Source organism: Callithrix jacchus, chromosome 1 (assembly GCF_049354715.1).
Source record: "Callithrix jacchus isolate 240 chromosome 1, calJac240_pri, whole genome shotgun sequence".
Classification (NCBI taxonomy): Eukaryota; Metazoa; Chordata; class Mammalia; order Primates; family Cebidae; genus Callithrix; species Callithrix jacchus.
In genome coordinates, this window is record NC_133502.1 from 174129232 (window position 1) to 174152578 (window position 23347).

Sequence of the window (23347 nt, forward strand, 5' to 3'; positions counted from 1 at the left end):
CAGGTAGGGTACACACAGACCCAAAGTCTCGGCTCAGAAAACACTCCTCCTCCTGCTTGCCCTGTGGACAGACAACTTGTTTTCCCCCAGAGCAGGGCTTTCTAGGGACACTGGAGGGAAGAAGCAGCTGTCTTCCCACAGCTCCTTGGCTATCTGTGCTGGGTCTAGGATGAAACTCCACTTCAGGGAGCAGATTAAACACTGACAGGAGTGCTTCCATCAATTCAAAGTTAGGTCCTGTCAAGTCTCCTAACCACTGAACAATGCATGGGCATTTAAAAAAGAGACTCCTCACTTGAGGAGTTCAGCTCTGTCCCAGCACACAGCCATTCAGATACCCCAGAGAAGTTTGTATGTCAGCATGAACCCAAGGCAAGCAGTCTTTCTGTATTAAGTAGTAAGCAAGAGATGATGGGAGCCACAGAACCCACAGGGACACAGGACTTCATGTGAAAAGCTTAGATTCTATCTCTAGGAACCAGAGCACAAGTTTGAAGGCAGCATACTGGAGAGGAAAGGGCATAGGCTGGGAGTTAAATACCCTTTGACCCAAATCCCAGTTCCCTGGCTAATGGAGATGTTGCTGTAACATGTGGGAACCTCAACTGCATCCATGAAATGAATAGGCTACTTTTCTATAGAACTGTCAAGCACCTCACACTATGATGGCCAACAGTACAGGGAGTTTCCCAGCGTTAGTTCTCTTTTGTTTCCCATGTCAAAGTCATCATCCCAAGAGAAGAGGCCCCATTTCAGCTCCCCCTTCCCTGCTGCCTAAACAGAGACTGTTTGGGGTGGGGGTGGGGAATCCTCAAAACTCATTACCTGTCTTTGGTAACACAGGGGCATTAAAATGTGTGATTTGTTCAGCTTGGTGACAACATTCAGGCACTGCCAGTGAGCAGTCTATGGCCCAAGCATCAAAACCTCCCAAAAACTCCAAGGAGAGCACTCTGGGTTCAGTTTTCACAGCTTTCCTTTCTGACAGTTTTAACTACGGAAGCAGGTATGTTCCACCTCAACTTAATTCATTGGCTTTGAATGGTGATGATGGAAATTAAAAATCGGGATGTGTAGAGAATTGCAATAAGATTTATTAAGAACTTTTTGATTTGCACAATACAAGTTGTCTACTGCTTAACAATGATAATAAAACAGCAACCACTATTTATTAAACACTTTCTATGTGCTAGGTGCTGTTTTAAGCTTTTTAAAATAAATCTGTATTGACTCATTCCATTCTAAAATAGGCATAATTATTATACCCATTTTATGGAAACTGAGGCTGAAGGCATTAGGGAATTTACCTGAGGTCACTCATCTATTAAAAATCCTGTTTTGGATTCAGAAATCAACACTATCATCCCTAACCCAAGTTGCACAGTCCAGTGGAGGAGAAAGACAAGAAGCCAACAAACATTACAGTTCTGTGTGACAGTCACAAAGGTGGAGGCAAGTTCAGAGTGCTGTCGAAAGACAGGGCACTTAACCCAGCCATGCAGAGGTGACAGGGTCCGGGAGGCTTACTAGTGGGGATGATGACTAAAAACACAGTCATTGTTTAGCTCTAAACCAAGGTAGGAGAGACAGTGGCAGTGCTGGAGGCAGCAGAGCCCAGTAAGCTCTAGAATAAAGTGACCTGGTTTGGAGTCCCAGCTCTGCTTTCATGGGTAACAACATAATCACTTTAACTTCATTTCCTTGTCTACAAAATGAGAGTGATAATTATTCTTAAATTGTAAGATTGTTGTGAAGGCAAAATACTTCTAAAGTACTTACCATAAAACCTGTCATATAATAAATGCTTATAGGCCAGCCATTGGTGAAAAAAAAAGATAAATGCTTAAACAGTTCATATATAATAACCATAAGCATTTTCTTCATATGTACAATGAAGTATATATAATGATAAGACAATGATAATAGTCAGTATTTATTGAGTCCTTACTTCGTTCAATCCTCCTAGAAAAGGTAGGTGCTATTATCAGTCCCATTTGATACAGAGAAAATTGAGGTTTGGCAAGGTTGAGACATTTGTCTGGAGTTACAGAATAAGTTAATAAGTTAAACAACTAATAAGTCCCGAAGGAGCCAGAACTTGAACCCAGAGCAGCTAGACTCCAAAGTCTGCGTTTGTTAACCCCTTACGAGAGTCTTAAGGACTCAGGGAAAGAACAGACTTCCAGAGAACACATCTTCCACACTGGAACCACTGACCCAATCTGTGGAAAAGGTTCAACTTCCAGTGTAACAAATTCAGTTTGACTATAAATGTTCCCACTCTTAGACTAACCATATGACCTACAAGATTTTTAAAAAGACGTTGGAGAATGTCATGGTTTAAAAAGCCACAATCTCAGTTTGCAGAAGTGAGAAAAGGCTGCCAAGAGCAGTTCTGGAGCCTCCAGTCCTGACCAGTTCATAATAATGATGAAGACAAACTCTGGTTCCCAATCTGCTCTGGCCCAATTCCATGCATGTTCATTCTCTAGCATTTCAAGGTAGAAAATGAAAATATATGAGCAAGAGAAAGCCTTGTAATAACTGCAGCATGCCTGCTTTAAAATAAGTCCTTTGAGTATTACTTTATCCATAAAAGGAGTTTACACTAGAGTAAATGCCACATTTTGTTTCCCCTTACACTGACCAAATTTTTTTTTTAAGATCAAAGCGTATTGTGGGAGCATGCAATGTTTGACATTGGACAAAGTACTCTTTTTCAAAACAGACATTTTCCAAAAACATAACTCGCTAGACTAATGGGCAGTGAGAAGCCAAAATGACTGCCCTCCGCCTTCTCCTTGTGTATCTTTGCCAGAGTCCTTGGGACTTGCCAAATCCGGTCATGCCTGCTTAGCTTGCTCGACTGATTGTGCCAGAAAAGAAAATAAGACACAGATGTATTTGAGCTCTTTGAGATGCCAGTAAGAGAGACAGCTAATGGCTTCATTTCGACCCTCCCCTTCCAGCTGGGCACAGGTGGGGGATAATGAGGTCCCTCTCCCTAATCAAACTCAATTATTTACTACTCTATATAACCGCAAAGACATTCACATTCCGTTCAGAATATAAAACACACCGTGGGCTACTTCCAACCACTGCCACTGGGTATTTATAACAAACTCAAGTGGCTAACAGTTTGCCTTGGCAGGAGTTTAAGTGTGTAAAGTTTTGCAAACTGTTTCTGTTCAAATATGTCCTGCTGAAATGGGGTCCCAGGCGGGGTTCCATAACTGTCAGGTCAGTGAACTGCATAACATCTAAGAATGTATTCACCATGCAATGCAGACAGGATCTGGAAATCAAACGCTTCGTTCTATCACAGCCTTCTGAGAAGCATCACAGTTTTTTCAACAGCAAGACTGACATTGTATTAATAAACATTCCAAGTCACTAGCCTGACATGTACATAGCAGCAGCTGACAGACTCCGACATAAGCTGAGGGGAGAACAGAGGAAATCAAAATGAGACATAGTAACTAAACACGGCCAAAGGGGGAAGCATCACCAAACCAATCACATGGGCTCAGAAATGGGAGCTCTCAACTTTGAAGATACATATTAACTAAAGCAACAATCTGGTGTAATTTTTAGATACAAAGTGAGTTGATGGTTATCTAAAATGTGTGCTTTTATGGTAGGAACAAAGCGAATCCTGGCACAATTTCAAAACATTCCAGTGAGCAAAACATACATATTTAGCTTGTCTGACCTTTAAATTCTTGGAAGTGTGTAATTAATGCTTTCCATCTTTATTACTTGCTCCAATATTTCTGTCACTTTAAACAGACACAAAGAAAAATCCTTTCTTTTCTCTAGACAGTAGCTGTTGCCAAAAAGGAAATCAAGTCAGATTTACAAATACAAAATTAAACAGGCTGCATATGTTACATTTCCACACACGAGGACAATCTGGACAATGAAAATGTTTGCTAATACAACAGAATGAAATGAAACAACACACAGTTGGTCCTCTATGACTCAAGCAAACAATAAATAACCAGGATAATTTATACCCATATTGTCAGGCCTGGTTACAAAGAACACAAGCATCTTCTTTTATTCCTTATTCTATTTTAGCTCTGCCTCTTACCAAACAATACGGCCTTGAGTTAGTAACTACCTGTCTCTGATTCTCAGCTTACATATTATAAAAGTGAATTGTGTATAAGAAATTTTACTGATGGGTTGTGGCCAATTTTAAAATATAATAAAAAAGAAATAAATGATTAAAAAAAGAAATAAATGAGATAGCATCTACTGGAGGCATGAAACTGAATGAATGTGTGAAAATGTTCTCCTCACCCCCCCAACCCCCATTTTTTTTCATTCTCTAGACCACAAGGCAATAGCATATAACAGAAGGAATGACTTCAAGCTAATGGCACCCTTTAATAAAGGTATGGTCAGTTGGAATATACCGTGGATTTATCATCAAGAAGGTGATAAACTAAAGCACCCCACTCTTCTGAAAAGCCTGCAGACAATAAAAAGCATGAATGAACCTAGGAAACACCTCTTTTAAAAAGCAGCTCACCTTTCCCTTTCTGCAGAGCCAATAGAAGCCAAGGCAGTCCAGCTTCTGGGCTAAGACCCTCCACTGTTACCTGACAACCCCTTAATGCAAACAGCTCTTGGATAGAACTGTTCCTACCTCATGTTCCTCTAATAATACCAAACATTTAAAGGAAAACACATATACAGAGGAGGCAGTTTAACTGCTCTGACTTCTAACCTAAGGAGATTCTGACCATTTTATTGGCCTTGACTTTTGTTTTTCTCCTTTAAAGCCCTTCTTTCCCACTCCAGAGTAAAGTCCTGGCATGAAACCTTAATGTTAACACATACAAGGTAATGATATTACCACAGTTGTTTTTGTCACTGTCACTTCTGAACTCAATTCGGTCTCACAAATTCTGACTAAATTAGGCCTGTGTTGGGAATGGGAGAAGGAGATGAACAAGGCAGGTCCCTAACCTTCAGAGGCACTTAGCCCACTCAAGATCTCCTTCTCCCTTGTTCTACTTTGTCTAAAGGAACAGTAGCCTTTGGCTTGGTCACTACCGGCAAGAAGCATTTCTCGAGACGCTGGGCACTATCTGAGCTCCAGCTCTTTATCTGGTTTTAAGGGCCAGCCAAAAACCTTCCCATTCCTCCCACTCTCTACTTCTCCTCTCTGACACTCCTGATATCCAAACATCTTTTCTGCTTAGGCTCAAAGTAGTCAGCAAATTAGGGATTCGCTTTTACAGACATATTTGCTCTGTCCAAAATCAATCAGCAACTATGGATAGCTTAGGAATCCACTTGTAGATTTGCTAAAAGAGGCAGTTTCCACTAGCAGGCTCCTAATTTGCAAGTTGTTAGAATAATCCATTCTCCTTCTCCAAACAACAAGCTACATCCAGGGGTTTCCTGGGGCCCAAGGGCTCTAGATATAGTCCTGATTTAGTAAGAACATCAGAAGACATCCAATTTCACCTGCTCTCCATGGAACATTTGTCCAATGAGAAATTCATTTATTAATAAGTTAATTAGTTCCTCTTTTAAAAATATAAATAATTATAAAACATAATTCACTATCTTTGCATGATGGAATGAAGACAAATTTAAAAATTTATTTTAAATGCAGAAACAGATCTATTTCCCAATTTTGCTACAATGGACACATATTAATTATATAATAAAAAAAACTCAAAGGAAGGTTAAACCCCATTCTCACCTTTGTGTGAATTATTCCCACTGAGAATCTCTGATAGAAATAACAATAGCAACTATGTAACACTTCCTATATACAAGAGTCTCAGCTAACATTAATCATCACAGCAGCATTTCCTGAGGTTCAAGAGCCCCCAGGAATCACAGATGAATTTACAGACTAAGTTTCAGAATTTAAAAATCTGGTTTTTCATGGTGATGGGAACATCTAGTTCCAGCTACTCAGGAGAACTGTTTGAACTCAAGAGTTCCAGTCCAGCTTAGGCAGAATAGCGAGATACTGTCTCTAAAAGATTTTTTTAATTAAAAACAATTTTGATTTTAGTCTAATGAAAAGCATATATAGATGTATTATCCACACATATCAATATATGTATGATATGATATGGATGTATAGATATATATCTATATATGCTTTTCTTTGAAGTGAAAGCAAAATTATATGTGTCACCACATATTTTATGCATGTCACTGTGTGTGTGTGTGGGGTGTATGAGATACAGATATAGATGTAGGCCCCTCCTCAATCCTCATCTTCCATGTTCCCCATTTTCAACCCACTGGGGGAACCCTGAGCCACTGCCTAGAGGAGATACACCTGAGAGAGCCTCCCACCAGCCCACGTTAGACAAATGTGAAAAAAAAATTATTAAGCCAGGTGTGGTGGCTCATGCCTGTAATCCCAGCATTTTGGGAGGCCAAGGCAGGTGGATCACCTGAGGTACAAAAACTAGCTGGTCACAGTGGCAGATGCCTGTAATCCCAGCACTTGAGAGGCTGAGGCAGAAGAATTGCTTGAGCTGGGGAGGTGGAGGTTGCAGTAAGCCAAGATCACACCATTGCACTCCAGCCTGGGTGATGAGGGAGAGGGAGAGATGGGGGGGAAAGAGGGGGAGAGGGAGAGAGAGGGAGAGAAGTGGGGGAGAGAGAGTAGGGGGGTGAGGGAGAGAGAGGGAAGGAGGGAGGGAGGAAAGAAGGAAAGGAAAGGGAAGGAAGGGAAAGGGATGGAGGGAAGGAGGATAGGAGGGAGGGAGAAGAGGGAGGGAAGGAGAAGAAGAGAGAGGGAGGGAGGGAGGGAGAGAGGAAAAAAGGAAGAAAGGGAGAAAGAAAAAAGAAAGAAGGAAACTTATTGGGAAAAGCTGGAATTTGACCAACAAACCTACCCCATGCCCATTTGTCTATGTAGTCTATAGCTATTCTCACACATTACAATGGCAACGCTGAGTTACACTCTATGGCCCATAGCCTAAAATATTTACTATCTGACCCTTTGCAGCAAAAGTGTGCTGGGCCGGAAGTGGTGGCTGAAGCTTGTAATCCAAGCACTTTGGGAAGCTGAGGTGAGTAGATCACTTGAATCCAGGAGTTTGAGACCAGCCTGGGCAACACAGTCAAACTCTGTCTCTACAAAAAATACAAAAATTAGTTGGGCATGGTGGCGCATGCCTATAGTCCCAGCTACTGCGGAGGCTGAGGTTGGAGGACTGCTTGAACATGGGAGGCAGAGGTTGCAGTAAGCCAAGATGATGTCACTACACTCCAGCCTGGGTGACAGAGCAATACCCTGGGTCAAAATTAAAAAAAAAAAAAAAAAGTTTGCCAACCCTAGGATAAGGTGGTGGGATTTGGTGGGTTATGTTCTCGTCACTATTAATAAACAATTGTATTATTTAATAATAAGCAGCTAGAGTTATTTGACATCACTAAAAAGTTTAGTAAAAGTCAAATGGCATTACTGCAAGCTAAGTACAGAACTTGTTTGCTGAATAGAGTGAGAGAATTCAGTGGGCACAAGGATCTCTATGAACAGTCTTGCTGGTCTCTGAAAAATCTGTGCTGTTTGGTGCCAAATCACACTATGTACAAGTATCAGCCAGGCAGAGCCCACTTATGTATACAGCAAGCAACAGATTAGTAGAGTGACCAATCTGGTTTACCCAGAATGGAGGAAGGGCTGGGAGGTGAGTGCCAGGGGGTACTCATGGATATAGAACTTCTGGTTTTGAAACAGGGAGAGTCCTCAGCAAACCACCACAAACTGGTCATACTAACAGAAAGCATGATGGGCCAAACACAAAGTAGAGTTTTCTAGGCCAGAAGTGGCTCACATCTGTAATCCTAACACTTTGGGAGGCCGAGGCAGGAGGACTACTTGAGCTTAGGAGTTCAGGACCTGCCTGGGCAACACAGCACAACCTTGTCTCTAGTAAAAATAAAATCAGTTGGGCATGGTGGCATGTGCCTGTAGTTCCAGCTACTTGGAAGGCTGAGGCAGGAGGATCCCTTGAGCCCAGAAGTTTGGGATGACAGTGAGCCATGACTGCCTCACTGCACTCCAGACTAGGCCACAGAGCAAGACGCTGTTGCCAAAAAAAACCAAAACAAGCATTTGCTAGTAAAGAACATTTAAAATTCGTATGTTTGTGTGAGGGGACACAATTCAACTGGCCCACTAAAATAATGGACTAGTAGTTAAAAATACACTGTTTAAAAGGATAATATGTTAATCATGATGTCTCATATGAAAATCAAAAGGCTGAAGTTGACAAGTAAAACATTTAACACTCAAACCCAACATCAGCAATGTTTAATTTCAGCAAAACATCATCTGTTAAAGTCGTTAGTTTGTATTTTATTAATGTTATAGTTTATCTGTATTTATTTTGTAATTTTGTTTTGGTTGTGTAAAAACATTGAATTTATAGCTAAACATTATAGAACTTTATATTTGTATGTATCCAAGTAGTATTATTTAACAACTCATTTGGATAAGCATTGAGACTTTAGGAGAATTTATTTCCCTTTAAAAGAGTTCTGTATATAACTTACATTTAAGAAACTCCCTCATGACAATTCCATGAGTTAGTTACTATTATCCACATTTTGCAGATGAAGAAACTAAGACTTAACAAAGGTAAGTAAAATTGGCTAAGGTCATGCATGTAGTAAGATACTAGTGAAGCTGAAATTTGAACCCAGGTTTGCCTGAATTCAAAGTCTGTGCTGCCTCACTTAGAAGGAAAGATGATCCTGGAGCCCCCAGAATAGGTGGTGTGAGAGCCTCTGAAGGTCAGAAGGTGACCTGGGTTTCCTGGCATTCAAAAGGCAGGAACAGGTGTAAAAGACAGGAAGAGGTCTCAGAAAGTAAGGTGGGACAAAGTGCTGGCTTGAGTGTCCTCCTGGCAGCCCACAGACCCCTCAAGATTCAGTCATTCCTTCTCCATGAAGCTGTGCGTTGGGTGCTAAGGATACAGAGACAATAAGACCGCACCTTCCTAGTCTTCAAGGAGTTAATGATCTTGTTAGTAACTTAGAGGATGTGTGCTCATGAGAGGACTCATTTGAAAGTCGGTAGATCCTCAATGTTTATCCATTGCCCGTGTTCACTGAAAGTTATAACAATTCAGCTTTTTCAGTCCAACTGGGTAACATCCACCTAAACACTGCCCCTCCCCTGCTATAAAACAGAACGTAGGAGAAGAAAAATGTAGAAGTGGCAAAGAGATCTACTCAGTCACCAATTCAAGTAATACGTGTGGCAGATCTATCATAGTAATGGAGTGATGGTGGGTATTGTGGGCACAGATAACTCAGTTCTTGCTCTCGAAGGGTTGTTTGTTAATAGTGACAGTAACAGTTGCTAACACTAAGATGATGCTACATATGCTAAACACTGTTCTAAGTGCTTTAGATCTATTAATTCGTCAAAGCCTCATAACTGATCTGTGAGGTAGGTATTATTATCTCCATTTCACTGAGCCACAGAAAAGTTAAACATTCATCCAGGATCACACACACTAGTAAGGGTAAGGTTAGGATCAGCATCCAAGTGGTCTGGCTCCAGAGCCTACCATGCTCTCACCTACTGCTCTATAGCAGTGGCTGAATGTCAGCCTTAAGACAGTGAGATTCACAGGTTAAACCAACACCAGATTCCACAGCCTCAACCTCTCAGCAGGGGGTTGGAAAGAACATGGACTTTAAAGTAGGGATGGGGTCAAATCCAGGCCTAAGAACAATATTGCTCAGCCTCAGTTTCCACATCTCTAAGTTGGTCATAAAAACAGGGCTATTTGGGGATTAAGTGAGATTGCATATGCATCGTTGGCTCTTAGTAAGTATTGGTTCACTCCCTATTGTCAAACTTTCTTCCCTCTTTCTGTATCAGCTCAGTGTCTTCCCAGCTACTTCTTGCCCCTCCTCTAGTAGGAGACAAATACAAGGAGGAAAGGGGAGAAATGAGGAGGAGGAGGAGGAGGAGGAGGAGGAGGAGTTGTTGTTGTTATAGCTCTATTTATTTTATTGGGATTTCCTTCTCTGAAACTTTAGACACATCCCTGGAGACTCCTGAAGGTCTGCTTTGTTCTGCATTTGCAGGAGAAGCTTTAGTAACTTAGAATATAGACCAGAAAGGTGAATAAGAGGTTGCTGAACCAAGAAAATACACAAAAGGCAAACGGTCAGTAATCTGTACTATTTCACCAGACAACTGAGAAAAAGAAAATTTATTGACACTTTTGTTCTTAATGCTCACATATAAAGATTTCACTTTACCTCATGTTTTCAGAAACACTCCAGACACATCAAATAAATGCTCTTGAATTTTAAAACATAAAAAGGATTGACTGGGCTATGTATGTGTCAGGTAGTAGGAACACAGGGATGGGAGTAATTCTGGAGAAAAAAAAAGTATTAAGTTTAAAACAGTTGTTACTCTCTGCCTTCTCCCTCCTCCTACTCTCCAGAAGGCAGGGTTCATAGCGAGACACTGGGTAGTCTTAGATGCCCCTCCTGGAAAGGCATATGAATCCTACCCCACTCCACTCTATTGAAAACTCGGTGATTTAAAGCCTCTTGCTTTAAAAAAGGACTTTTGGTTCAAAAGACTGCTATGATCATGTGTTAATATTTATGTAGAAAAAGTTCTAATCATTATATTAATAATCAATAAAAGTACAAGTAAAAACTATTGAAATGCCACTGTGTACATTTTTTAAAGTAGAAAAAAAACTTCTAATAACTTGTAATGGTAAAACTATAAAAAATGATTTAAGAAATTCTGTTGGTAGCATTATAACTTAGGACATCTCTCAGAGGGTTGTCAATAAAAAGTGAGTCTAAAGATGTTTCTACTCTCTGACCAATAATCCTACTTACAGGGCAAAATTCTAAGGAAGTTGTTCAACAGAATAAAAGGTATATAGATAATGACTCTCATCATCAAATTACTTATTAAGACCACACAAGGAAGCAATCTAAATATTCTGTGATCGGCTTCCACTGTAACCCATACACTTTTCTTTTATACTGCTTGTTACATTTTAATTATTTGACAACTATCCTACCACTAGAAAAAGCTCCATGAGGGTAGTGCTGTCTCTGTCTAGATCTCTAACACGCAATAAATATAGAGTGTAGGAATTAAGAACAAATACTGAAACATTTATTATTTATTTATTTATTTTTGAGACAGAGTCTTGGTCTGTTGCCCAGGCTAAAGTGCAATGGTGCAATCTTGGCTTACTGCAACCTCTACCTCCCGGGTTCAAGTGATTCTCCTGCCTCAGCCTCCTGAGTAGCTGGGATTACAGGTGCCCACCACTGTGCCCAGCTGATTTTTGTTTCACCACATTGGCCAGGCTGGTTTTGAACTCCTGACCTCAAATGATCTGCCTGCCTTGGCCTTCCAAAGTGTTGGGATTACAGGCACGAGCCACTGTGTCCAGCCTAATTTAATGTTAAGTAAAAATAACACAAAATATATGTATGCTACAAGTGAAACTGTATAATATATACACATGATATTGTTATTATACAAGATTAAAATACTTATATTAAGATGGAAGCCTCATTGGCTAACTTTTCCATTATTTTAAATATTTTAAAAAGTTATTTTAGTATCTCTGAAATAAAAAAGCAGGAAACTCTGCTGTCATATATCCCAAATTTGACCTTGTATTACAGATGAAACGGCCACCAAGAAAGCCTGAGGGCCCACTCCCCTGCTTAACCCCAGGCACTCAGGTATTCTTTCTTTGCTCAAGGGTAGAAAGACTCAAAACACTCATATATTATATGTAGCACAACCCTATTTTCTGTAACAATCTCAAACAAAGGCAGTATGTTTAGAGAGACAATGTCTTCTAAAGCAATCCCTCTTTTGAACAGTGAATTTGCTGGTTACTAACAGCAGGGGGTGCCAAAGGGATCGCTATTGTTCCCAGGAGATGGCCAGAAGGACTGCTGAGGCCTAGGTTAAAAAAAGCTTAGGTTTGAGAGAAAAGTCCAAATGCAGCAGGTTTTCTGTTAACAGCTGGGACATGTGGATAAAACTCAGGAGCTCTCTAGACTTGAATGGACAAAAACTACATTTTAATTTTCACTAACTTCTGATATTTTGCATTTCCTTGAATTATAAGTAGAATCACAGTAGACTCAGCAATGCCAGTGACTGTCATGAAGAGAAATCACAGCTGACACCACAGCACATTACAGCTGTTGCAGATTTCTCAAGAACCATTTATACTCATCACCGCTTTGAAACAAAAGGCTTCAGGAGTTACTGTTAGGTATGCAGCTGGATCTTGTTTAACCTACTAGTAAAGTCGCACATATTACTATATCATGAATTTGTTCAATAATCTGGTAACTTTAACAGAATACTTCCATATTCCAGTGGATTTTATTTTATGCATTTACACATGCTTTTCTCAGAAAGGCACAAAAAAAATTTAAGACATGCTCAGTCTAAAACTGACAGGCAACTGACAGCAAAGATCAAATTTGGTCTGAACAAAGTTGGAGAGAAAGTATTTTAAGTCGCAAGAGAGAAGTGGCCACAATGCGCATTTTATTGAGTGTGTATTCCTCACAGAGAAGGTGGCAAACCCAGAAGTTTGGTTCACAGGCTTCAAGTGCACCAGTGTTTCCAGCCAGAGGCCTGGCTCTAGACATGCTGTTCAGAGATCTGCTTTACACAATGTGCCATTGCAAAGCACTCTGTGTAGCCTAGGTGCAGGCATGAAATACAATGGGAATGCTGTCCTTAACATCTCTCTGGAAGTTATCATTATTACCAGTGGACTCTCCAGATGCCAAATATCATTTATTTGATGAACAAAACCAAAATCAGATTCAAAATGCAAGAAGGCTGGGATGAGATACTGAGAGAAATAACAGAGTCAGTACTCACATTCGAACAAAGAGTGACTCTTTGGATGTCAGACCAGGAGATGAGTACTTTTCAACCAAGGCCAAAGTACTGAAGCCAAACTTATGAATGGGCTCATTGGAATCCAGTGGGGGGAAATCCGTGTCCACCTCCCCATCATCCTCAGCAATATGCAGGCAGTAGGCACTGACATTGTCACTGAAAGGAAAACCAAAAAGGTGAGTGAATACCAGAGTAGGGAAGGGACAAGAAGACCAGAGGGTATGATGTAGAGCAAGCAAACTGAAGAGACGGATTTTCTTTACCCCAACCCTGGTGATACAGTAAGAAACCCCAAATCCTACTTCATTTGATAGGGGGAATACACATGGCAATGCAAAGGGGAGAAAAATGATGTGAAAGGAGGGTCTTCATACTACTCTATTCTTGCAACATTCACTGAACCCTAATGTAGCTATGACAAATAATCTAATCTCCTAGATCAAAGGTGAGATTTAGTATCAGCCCTAAAAGCAGCTTACAGCATAGTAGAGAGAAAAAGTAATAAGCACTACATTAGTTACAATACAAATGTAAAATATATATATATTTTACATTTTTTATGTTTTATATATATAACAGATATAAACAAAACTATAAAGGGGGAAAGATTATTTGGCCACAGGGAAGGCAGGGGTCAGAGGCTTCTGACTTATGGTTAGGATTAAGAAAATATCTGGCTAGATACAGTGGCTTATGCCTATAATCCCAGCACTTTGGGAGTTTGAGGCAGGCAGATCACTTGATCCCAGGAGTTCGAGACTAGCTGGGCAACATGGCGAAACTCCATCTCTGCTAAAAATACAAAAATTAGCTAGATGTGGTGGTGCACACCTGTAGTTCCAGCTACCCAGGAGGCTGAGGTGGGAGGATCACTTGAGCCCATGGGGTTGAGGCTGCAGTGAGCTATGATGGTGCTACTGCACTCCAGCCTGGGCAACAGAGCAAGATCCTGTCTCAGAAAAATAAAATTAAAATTAAAAAATATGTATCTGTGCTCTAGATCAGGAGAAATTCTCAACGTAACCAAGAAAATACATACAGTTCCTCCCTTCTCTAAAGAGTATCTAATTCAGTTGGTACAAGGATCTGACTTCAAACACCATATACTCTTAACAAAGTAAAAGCAATGACCTGATTAATCCTGACACAGATACCTGGCCCTCTGGACTACTCCTGCACATTTCCCACTCCCTAGAGCATCCAGACAGTACTCCTAGATTCCAGCCTTGCCCAGTTTAGAATCAACACATACCCTCTTTGGAGGAAGTAAAAAGTTGATCTGTTCAAATAGGTTGGGAACTATACCAACATACAGACAGTGTAAAAGTGCAATCAATGCAACTGCTCCAAAGTTGAATTGCGAAATTGCAAATCTGTGTGCTTCAGAAGTATGCTAGCTTCAGAAGCAGGAACCCAATAGTTTACAAGGCAGTAGAATTCTCAATTCTGCAGCTTAAATTTGGAGTTTTAATTACATGATTGATGCTTAAATTAATTAATTGCAAAGTGTATGCTAATTGTTTAATTGGTTGCTTGATCTATATAGATCATTTTTTGAATTAAATGAGTTGATTTACCAAGTTTATTGATTGGATGTGACAATGAATTATTTCACTGACTACCTGATTTGCAGTTTTCCCAATTAATTCGCAAATCTTTAGCTGCAACTCTGCTTATTGAGAGAGAGGAGGCCTACTTCAGGTGATCTATACTTGGTGACTCTGTCAGGCTAAGAGATATTTATTATAAAAAAACAGGTAATAAGGACAGATTAAAATTAATGGAAGCTGTAAATTTGCTAAGTGGATTGATAACAAGAAAGTAATCTAGCTATGCTTGTCACTTTACATTTCAGGTATTTACAATGCTGTTAAGATATTTAAAATTCATCTCTGAATGGCATGGGAAACTTTCAACTGCAACAGGGTACTAACTTAAACACAAAACAATTATAGAAGCAAAGCACTTTGGATGAGACAAATGTCACGGTGTACTGGCTAAGTGCTCTGTGGTCAGAAAGAGTTCAAATTTCAGCTCCATAGCTCATGGGCTATGTGATTTCAGAGAATAAGCTTCACTGCAAGTTTCAGTTTCCACTTCTATAAAAAGGGTATAATTGCCCCTTAAGGGTTGTAAAGATTAGAGGAGATAATATATGTAGTGTCTGGCATGTAACAGAAGTAAAAAACAAATGGGAAGGTAACTAATAGTTACCTTACCCAAAGTCCTATGGAAACTAACTTATAGTTACACCAATCCTTAAAAATAAATTGTGAATGCGTATTAGAGCAACAATGCAACTGAGCAGCATGTTCTATGTACACACATCTGTAACTGGAGTTAACATATCCACTGTGCTCCAGCCTTGGGGGTCACTGAGCCCCCAGGGTTTTATGAACAGGGCAGACACAAAGGAACAAGCAACTGACAGCACAGATAATTTACTGCCATGTAAATCAACCTGAGGAATGTTTGATTCTCCAGCACCACAGAGGTTCAGGGGCAAATAAAAAGCCTATTAATCAAAGCCGAAAATCCAACAATGATATCAGAAGAATTCTGCTTTGATTGCTATGGGACACCCCCAAATCCTCTCAAAACAATTTCAACAAATATCACAGGCTAAGATCTGAGATGCAAAAGGTGGATCTCAGATCACTTCACTGCCGAGTGCTTTTATTTTCCCTACTTCTTAAACACAAAGTATGAAGTCATTCATTTCATTCAAAGCACATCTGTAAAGTACCCCCCTTTGCTGTGGCCTGTCCTGAGCACTGGGAACACAGTAAAAAAAAAAGAAGACTGATTCCTGCCATATTATACAAGACTAATGGAAGCCTCTTCTGGGTCATCAGTAAAGTCTGGCAACAAACAGTGCCCCAACTCCTCTGACCCCTTAATTGAAAATCTGAGGAGATAATGACTAAAATTCTATATCTTACACATGGACATATCAGTTCCTTTGTGCTTTGATAAAGGAATCATGGCCAGGCGCAGTGGCTCGAGCCTGTAATCCCAGAACTTTGGGAGGCCGAGGTGAGTGGATCATGAGGTCAGGAGATCGAGACCATTCTGGCGAACACAGTGAAACCCCATCTCTACTAAAAATACAAAAAATTAGCCAGGCATGGTGGCACACACCCGTAGTCTCACCTACTTGGGAGGCCGAGGCAGGAGAACTGCTTAAACCCAGGAGGCGGAGGTTGCTGTGAGCCAAGATCATGCCACTGCACTCCAGCTTGGGTGACAGAGCGAGACACTCTCTCTCAAAAAAAAAATTGGTAAAATAAGATACTGGTACATTCTGACTTCTGAAACAGCTTCAGGACTCCAAATTAATACTAGTACAATACCAGCAGTATCATTAGCTACATTTATTGAGTACTATGAGCCAGATACTCTGCAAAGTGGCTGAAACTTCACGTCAACTTTGTAGATGAATCATTTATTATCTCTATTTTACAAATTAGATACCTGAGCCTCAATGGGATTAGAAGGCTTGCTTAAGATTAAACAGCATGTAAGTGATGGGGCTGAGATTCAAATCCAGACAGCCAAGAGCTGTCCCCTCTTGACCCCCATCCATTCCTCTGCCAAAGCCATGGTGTGTCAAGACTTTCTGAGGCACCTAGGAATCCAAATCCCTATAGAAATGTGACATACTTTGATGAGGAGGAAATCATGACACATTACTTATAAAAAATTAGATTCAGTTAAACCTCTTTGCTTTTACAGATGGGCAATGGAGGCAGAGAAAATAACAACATGCTCATGATCACCCAATTAAACAGAGGCAAAGCTGGTTTCGAAAACTCTGGTCTCCCCACTTCCAATCCATTATTCTTTGATCAAATTAAAAACTGGTGGCCTTTAAAATGGGGCGAGAAAAAAAGGGGGCAGCTCTAGTCCCTGCCTCAGGAAATCCCCCCAAATACAGACATCTCAGAGTTTACAACATGAGAAAACAGGGGCACCTTCCCATGACATAGTCTGGTGGAAAGAAGAGGGATTTTGCAGTCACATCTGGTTTTAATGCTAACTCAAATTCTTAGACCAAATCTCTTTGGGCTCCATTTTCTTATCCAAAAACAGCTTTCCTTGATTTTTCTAGGAGAATCACTTGGATCTCCGAAATTCAAGCAATTCTCCATTGTGGTTTTTTTTTTTTTTTTTAAGAGACAAAGTCCATCTCCGTTGCCCAGGCTGGAGTGCAGTGGCACAATCTTGGCTCACTGCAACCTCTGCCTCCCGGGTTTAATAGATTCTTCTGCCTTAGCCTCCTGAGTGGTTGGGACTATAGACATGTACCATCATGCCCAGCTAATTTTTGTATTTTTAGTAGAGACAGGGCTTCACCATATTTGCCAGGCCGGTCTTGAACTCCTGACCTCGTAATCCGCCTGCTTCGGCCCCCCAAAGTGCTGGGTTTATAGGCATTAGCCACTGTGTCCAGTCTCCTTTGTGGTCGTACAGAACTTGGTCAATATTTCTGCATATCACTAATCATACTGCTGCTCTTTTTCCTATTTCCACCTCTGCTCTAAAGAGCAAGTATTCTTCTATTATCTCTACATGCTTACTGAAGAGTAAAATGACTGGCATTTAGAAGGTACTTAACAAATATTTATTGAATGAATGAAGATATGAATATGTAGATTGAATCACTCTATGAAAAAAGCAAAGGGTATTATTTATTTATTTATTTATTTGAGATGGAGTCTTGCTTTGTTGCCCAGGCTGGAGTGCAATGGCACGATCTCAGCTCACTGCAATCTCTGCCTCCTGGGTTGAAACGATTCTCCTGCCTCGGCCTCCCGAGTAGCTGGGATTATAGGCGCCGGCCACTACACCTGGCTAATTTTTGTATTTTTAGTAGAGACAGGGTTTCGCCATGTTGGCCAGGCTGGTCTTGAACTCCTGATCTCAAGTGATCCACCTGCCTCAGCCTCCAAAAGTGTGGGATTACAGGCATGAGCCACCACGCCCAACCAGCAAAGGGTATTATTAATGAGGTATGTGTTAACGAGAAGAGGGGAAATAAGCTTTTCTTTTCATGTTCTTGCTTTTCACAGTTATATCTGTTAGCCAAATAGGGCTTTCTAGGCAATACACATGTGTCAGAGATTGTAATTGAAGACTAGAGAAGAAGGCAGCTTAGGGAGAGGTGAGGATGAAAGGGGAATTTTTATAGCCCATCAAGATATGAATACTGGCATCTCACTTTTTATGGAGAAAAAACAGTGGGAAATGATTATACTATGTAAAAATTTTAAAATGTTACACATGAAAAGACTAGAAATAAATGTACCAAATGAGTTTCTTAAGGTTACACATACATTTAAGTCACAGGCACTCTTTTCCTTCTGATTTTCCATACTTTCCAAATGTCCTGAGTATATATAACCTTTATTTCCTTTCTTTATAAAATATTTATTTTTGATAAGGGTAGCATATTTTTATTGTGTACAACTTAGAAATATGAAGCAGTATGAAGAATACAGGGAAATCTCTTAGCCTGTCACACAGAGAATCACTTGTCCTGGAGACCCTGAGTATTGTAAGCCTCACTTACATCCCCTGGTTCCTAAGTGGTCATTTTCTCTACCAAGTTCTGGAATTATGAAGGAAATTACCATATCTACTGCATAAGCGTCTTATAAGGTTTGAACGATTGAATTTATTGCACAGTGCTTGCATGAAGAAAGATTCTCGCTTTGCTAAAATTTCTTCTACTGCTCTTAAGCTTCTGATTACGCAGAAGCTGAATTAACTATCGCACAGTAGCGTGGTTGATAGCATGAGGCAGAGAGACATAAAAGTCTTGCTTCTGAGTCACCATCAGAGAAAGAGGAATGATCAAAAGAACAATGAACAAGTACAGGATAACTGGATCCAGAGGAAGAGACTTAATTTTAGAGTTGGGTTGGCATAAAAAGAGCAGTCCCTTTCATGGGACCATGAAATTGCCAAGAGAATTGGAAATCTGAACAATGAATGGATGCAAAATACAGCCTACTGCCAAGAGAGGTGGGGGGTGGGGGTGGGGGCCTACAGGGCAGAATATATATGATATATACATCATATCTCCAAATCTTCAATGAGTACAACTTTTACTTATTCATATTTCATCAAATGAGTTAAAATTTTCCATTAAAAATTTATTTCATTGAATTGTTTAACCAATATTAATTTTACGTTCAAAGGCCAATAAAGCTTTCACAAAGTGACAGAAGCCTATAGCCCATATATAGATGGCATTTAATTCATATGTGAAAATTCAGGAGCATTCCAGGAAGCATCCCAGATTTCTACCAAATGGGATCTGGCATGTTCGATTTACATACTCATAAAAATTCACTCATTCTCAGAAAATGTAAAACACACTTAAGTATGATGACTAGATGAATGCTTGTTGTTGTTGTTTTTTAATGAAAAATGAAAGAGCACATCATTTTTAAGGGTCCAGAACTCTCATGACTTGGGCTTTGGTGTTTATTTTGATGGGACAATCAACATTAAGAGTGTGACAGGCATTAGCAAGGAAAAATGGTCATGAGGACTGCAGCTCAGAAGTTGATCTCTCGGAAAGCAGAGAAAACATTTTTAAGATGATCAAGATTTCCTTTTCGGCTGGGCGTAGTGGCTCACACCTGTAATCCTAGCATTCTGGGAGGCCGAGGTGGGTGGATCACAAGGTCAGGAGTTCGAGACCAGCCTGACCAACATGGTGAAACCCCGTCTCTACTAAAAATATAAAAATTAGCTGGGTGTGGTGGCACATGCATGTAGTCCCAGCTACTCAGGAGGCTGAGGCAGGAGAATTGCCTGAATCCAGGAGGTGGAGGTTGCAGGGAGCTGAGATCGCACCATTGCACTCAGCCTGGGCAACGGAGCAAGACTCTGTCTCAAATGTGTGTGTGTGTATATATGTGTATATATACACACACACATATATATATATATATATATATATATATATATTTTTTTTTTTTTTCTTTTCTCCAAAACCCCTCAAGAAAGTGAGGTCCAAAAAAACCTTGGAAAGTAAGATAACTTCCTGATCCTCAGTTTCTCTCCTGTAAAAAGAGGTTATCATCTAAAACTTACAGAGATGTTGTAAAAAAATAAAATAATACATTTGAAGTGCTTAGCATGTGTTGTGACATACAGTAGGCACTCCAGTGTGTATCTACCAACCCGTTACCTAGCAGTGCGGTGACTAGCAATTGGGAAATGTTGATAACAGGTTTTCTTTCTGACTAGGTCACCGAACAAAATGTATGCAATAATTCCACATCTGTCACTTAAATAAAACACATCAGCTGCTTGAGAACATCTCACTTGATGATTTTTACTGAATAAATTTCTGTACATAGTCAAAAACTTGTTTTAGCAGACACCTGAAGAAAGGGCTCCTTGACAGGGTAAGGGTACAGAATTTCATTCCAGATCTTTAAATGTTCCCATGTATTCTCACCCATCCCACAAATTATTCATTGAGTATTTGCTATGTGTCAAGCATTGTGTATGGACTGGGGAATACAAACCCATAAAATAGACACAGTCCAGACTCAAAACTATCCTACTACTACTTAAGACTTCTTGGCGAGGTGTGCTGGCTCACGCCTATAATCCTAGTTCTTTGGGAGGCCAGGGGAGACAGACTGCTTGAGCCCAGGAGTTTGAGACTAGCCTGGGCAACATGGTGAAACCCCATCTATACTAAAATATACAAAACTTAGCTGAGTGTGGTGGCACATGCTTGTAGCCCCAGCTACTCAGGAGGCTGAGGTGGGAGGATAGCTTGAGCCTGGGAAGCTGAGGCTGCTATGAGCTGAGATTGTATTCCTGGATGAACGTGGGCAACAGTGAGACACCATCTCAAAAAAAGAAAAGAAAAGAAAAGACTTCTTCATTCACACTTGAGAGACATCTCTCAAGTAATCTTTGCCTTCATTACACCCCAAACTGAACTCCACTCACACTGAGGAACCTATTTCTCCTGTGGGATACTCCATTTCAACCCCGCCATCCACACAGGTTTTCAATGTCCATCCAGTCTTAGGCTGATCTCTCTTTTCATTCATCCATGCTAGAGGTTTCAATTAATATCTATGTAGATGATGCCTAAATTTACATTTCCAGCTCTTACTCTCCCCTCTAAACTCCAGACAAGCAAATATAAGTGACTATTTGATCACTTAGTTTAGATCTAGCAAAGCCATCTCAAAATAACAGGTAGAAAACCAAGCTCATGCTGCCCCTACCCCTCCTAATCTCACAGTAAACCCCAACAAAACCTGCTCTTCCAATGCTAGCTATTTCAGTGAAGGACACCACAATGCATCAAGGTGTACGCGTATGAAACCACTCCTCTGCCAAACTCTCCATATCGAGTTCATCCCAAGTCCTTGTGAATTCTACCTCTCAAATAGTCCCAAAATCTGCCCACTTATCTCCTTCTCCACTGTGACCCCTGCCTACCTCTTGATCTCATTCTGTCACAGGCGTGTGAACCAGAGAAACTCCATCTTAAATAGAGCTGGGTAAAATGTGGCCGAAATCTACTGGGCTGCATTCCCAGAAGATTAAGGCATTTGAATGAGACAGGAAGTCAGCACAAAATACAGGTCATAAAGACACTGCTGATAAAAGCTTGCAATAAAGGAGCCAGCTAAAACCCACCCAAACCAAAATGGCAACAAGAGTGACCTCTGGTCATCCTCATTGCTGCACACCCACTAGCACCATGACAGTTTACAAATGCCATGGCAACAGCAGAAAGTTACCCTACATGGTCTTAAAAAAAAGAGGCATGAATAATCCACTATTGTTTATTATATGATCAAGAAATAACCATAAAAATGGGCACCCAGCAGCCCTTGGGGCTACTATCTCTATGGAGTAGCCATTCTTTTATTCCTTTACTTTCTTAATAAACTTGCTTTCGTTTTGCACTGTGGATTCACCCTGAATTCTTTCTCACATGAAATCCAAAACCTCTCTCTCAGGGTCTGGATCAGGACCCCTGTCCTATAACATCTTTCTAGTGACCACAAAGGGACTAGAATGCGAAAACCCTGACCCAATGGCTACCTTTGGGTAAGTGTTGGGGTCCTGTAACATCTTTCTGGAGACCACAGAAGTAACTATACTGTGGAAACCCCTGACTCAAAAGCTAACTTTGGGTAAGTGGTGGGGTCTGGTAACATCTTTTTCACGAACCAAAAAAGGGACAATACTGAGGAGACACTCTGACACAAAGGAAATAGACGGCAGCCTGATTGGATGACTTTGGGTAAGTGGTGGGATACCCAGGTAAAGAATGGCATTGGGTTAAAGGCCCAACTTAGGGGAGTTAGAGTCTCTCCTAAGACAGAGTGGATTAGAAGCCCCTCTTAACGAAAGGCAAGGATGCTTGACTGACCTTGGGTTAGAGACCCTACTTAGGAGGGTTAAAGTCCCTTCTAAGATTTAGGGGGTTAAATGTCCCTCTCCCTAAGTCCCTCTTGGCTAACAGGTTTGGCACTATGGGATGTTAACTGCTATTCTCTTTGGATAAATCTGCCTTGCACTCTTGCTAATGGCTAAGGATGACAGGGTTTGGCATGTACAGGACCATGGGACATGAGGAGCTTTTTTCTCCCTAAAAAAGGAAACCTGAGAGCTGATGAGACTGCTGGAAAACGTCCCTTTGCAACAAATGGCTACCTGACCTTTTCATTGTTGGCTGCAGTGATTGGGTCTTTCATGTGGCCTCCCTAAACTCTTCACCTTCCCCACCCTGCTACAGGCAATACTTTCCTTCTCTACTTTTCCTTTCCTTTCTTTTCTGTTACTCAGGGCAATCATCTTGCCCAGAGACCACGTGTTGAAACTCCAAGTTGGAGGTTGGATTAAAGGTAACAGGGCCCATCTGAGGGCAAATTTAAGCCTTGCCAGTTTGATACTGGGTGCTAAGCTGAGTGGCTAACGTCTATGTTTTATCACACATATTTTGCTCTGTCCAGAATAAAAAAAAACTCTTTTATGATGCAGCTTGGCCCCCAGGAAGATGGTGCTGCAAACTGCATCACTAGGACCACTCAGGGAAAGGGAATCCAGAAGCCTGGCATGCTGACAAAAGGGTAAGAATTTCTTTCCAGTCAGATTTCTGGCTTCTCTCTCTCTGTGCAAACTGCTGAATGGTTTTTAAAAAATAAGTGTTAATCTCCTCTGTAAAGCTTTGATTAATGTGCAAAATAATTCTAAGTCTAGTCGGCTGGGTATGGTGGCTCACACCTGTAATCCCAGCACCTTGGGAGGCCGAAGCAAGTGGATCACCTGAGGTCAGGAGTTCGAGACCAGCCTGAACATGGGGAAACCTGGTATCTACTAAAAATACAATATTAACCAGGCGTGGTGGTGCATGCCTGT

General features: G+C 40.7%; 1 protein-coding gene across 36 annotated transcripts in view; it reads right to left on the reverse strand.

The window, feature by feature from the left end:
• Nucleotides 1-23347, reverse strand: part of MAPKAP1 (MAPK associated protein 1) — a 264752-nt gene that overhangs the window by 103449 nt on the left and 137956 nt on the right. For 29 of the 36 annotated variants that reach the window (XM_078327210.1, XM_078327198.1, XM_078327232.1 and 26 more), the window contains one exon: nt 12911-13087. The exons of the other annotated variants lie outside the window; for them this stretch is intronic. In XM_078327210.1, coding sequence (XP_078183336.1) covers nt 12911-13087 — 177 coding nt within the window. The remainder of the gene's footprint in view (nt 1-12910; nt 13088-23347) is intronic. 36 annotated transcript variants of the gene reach the window in all.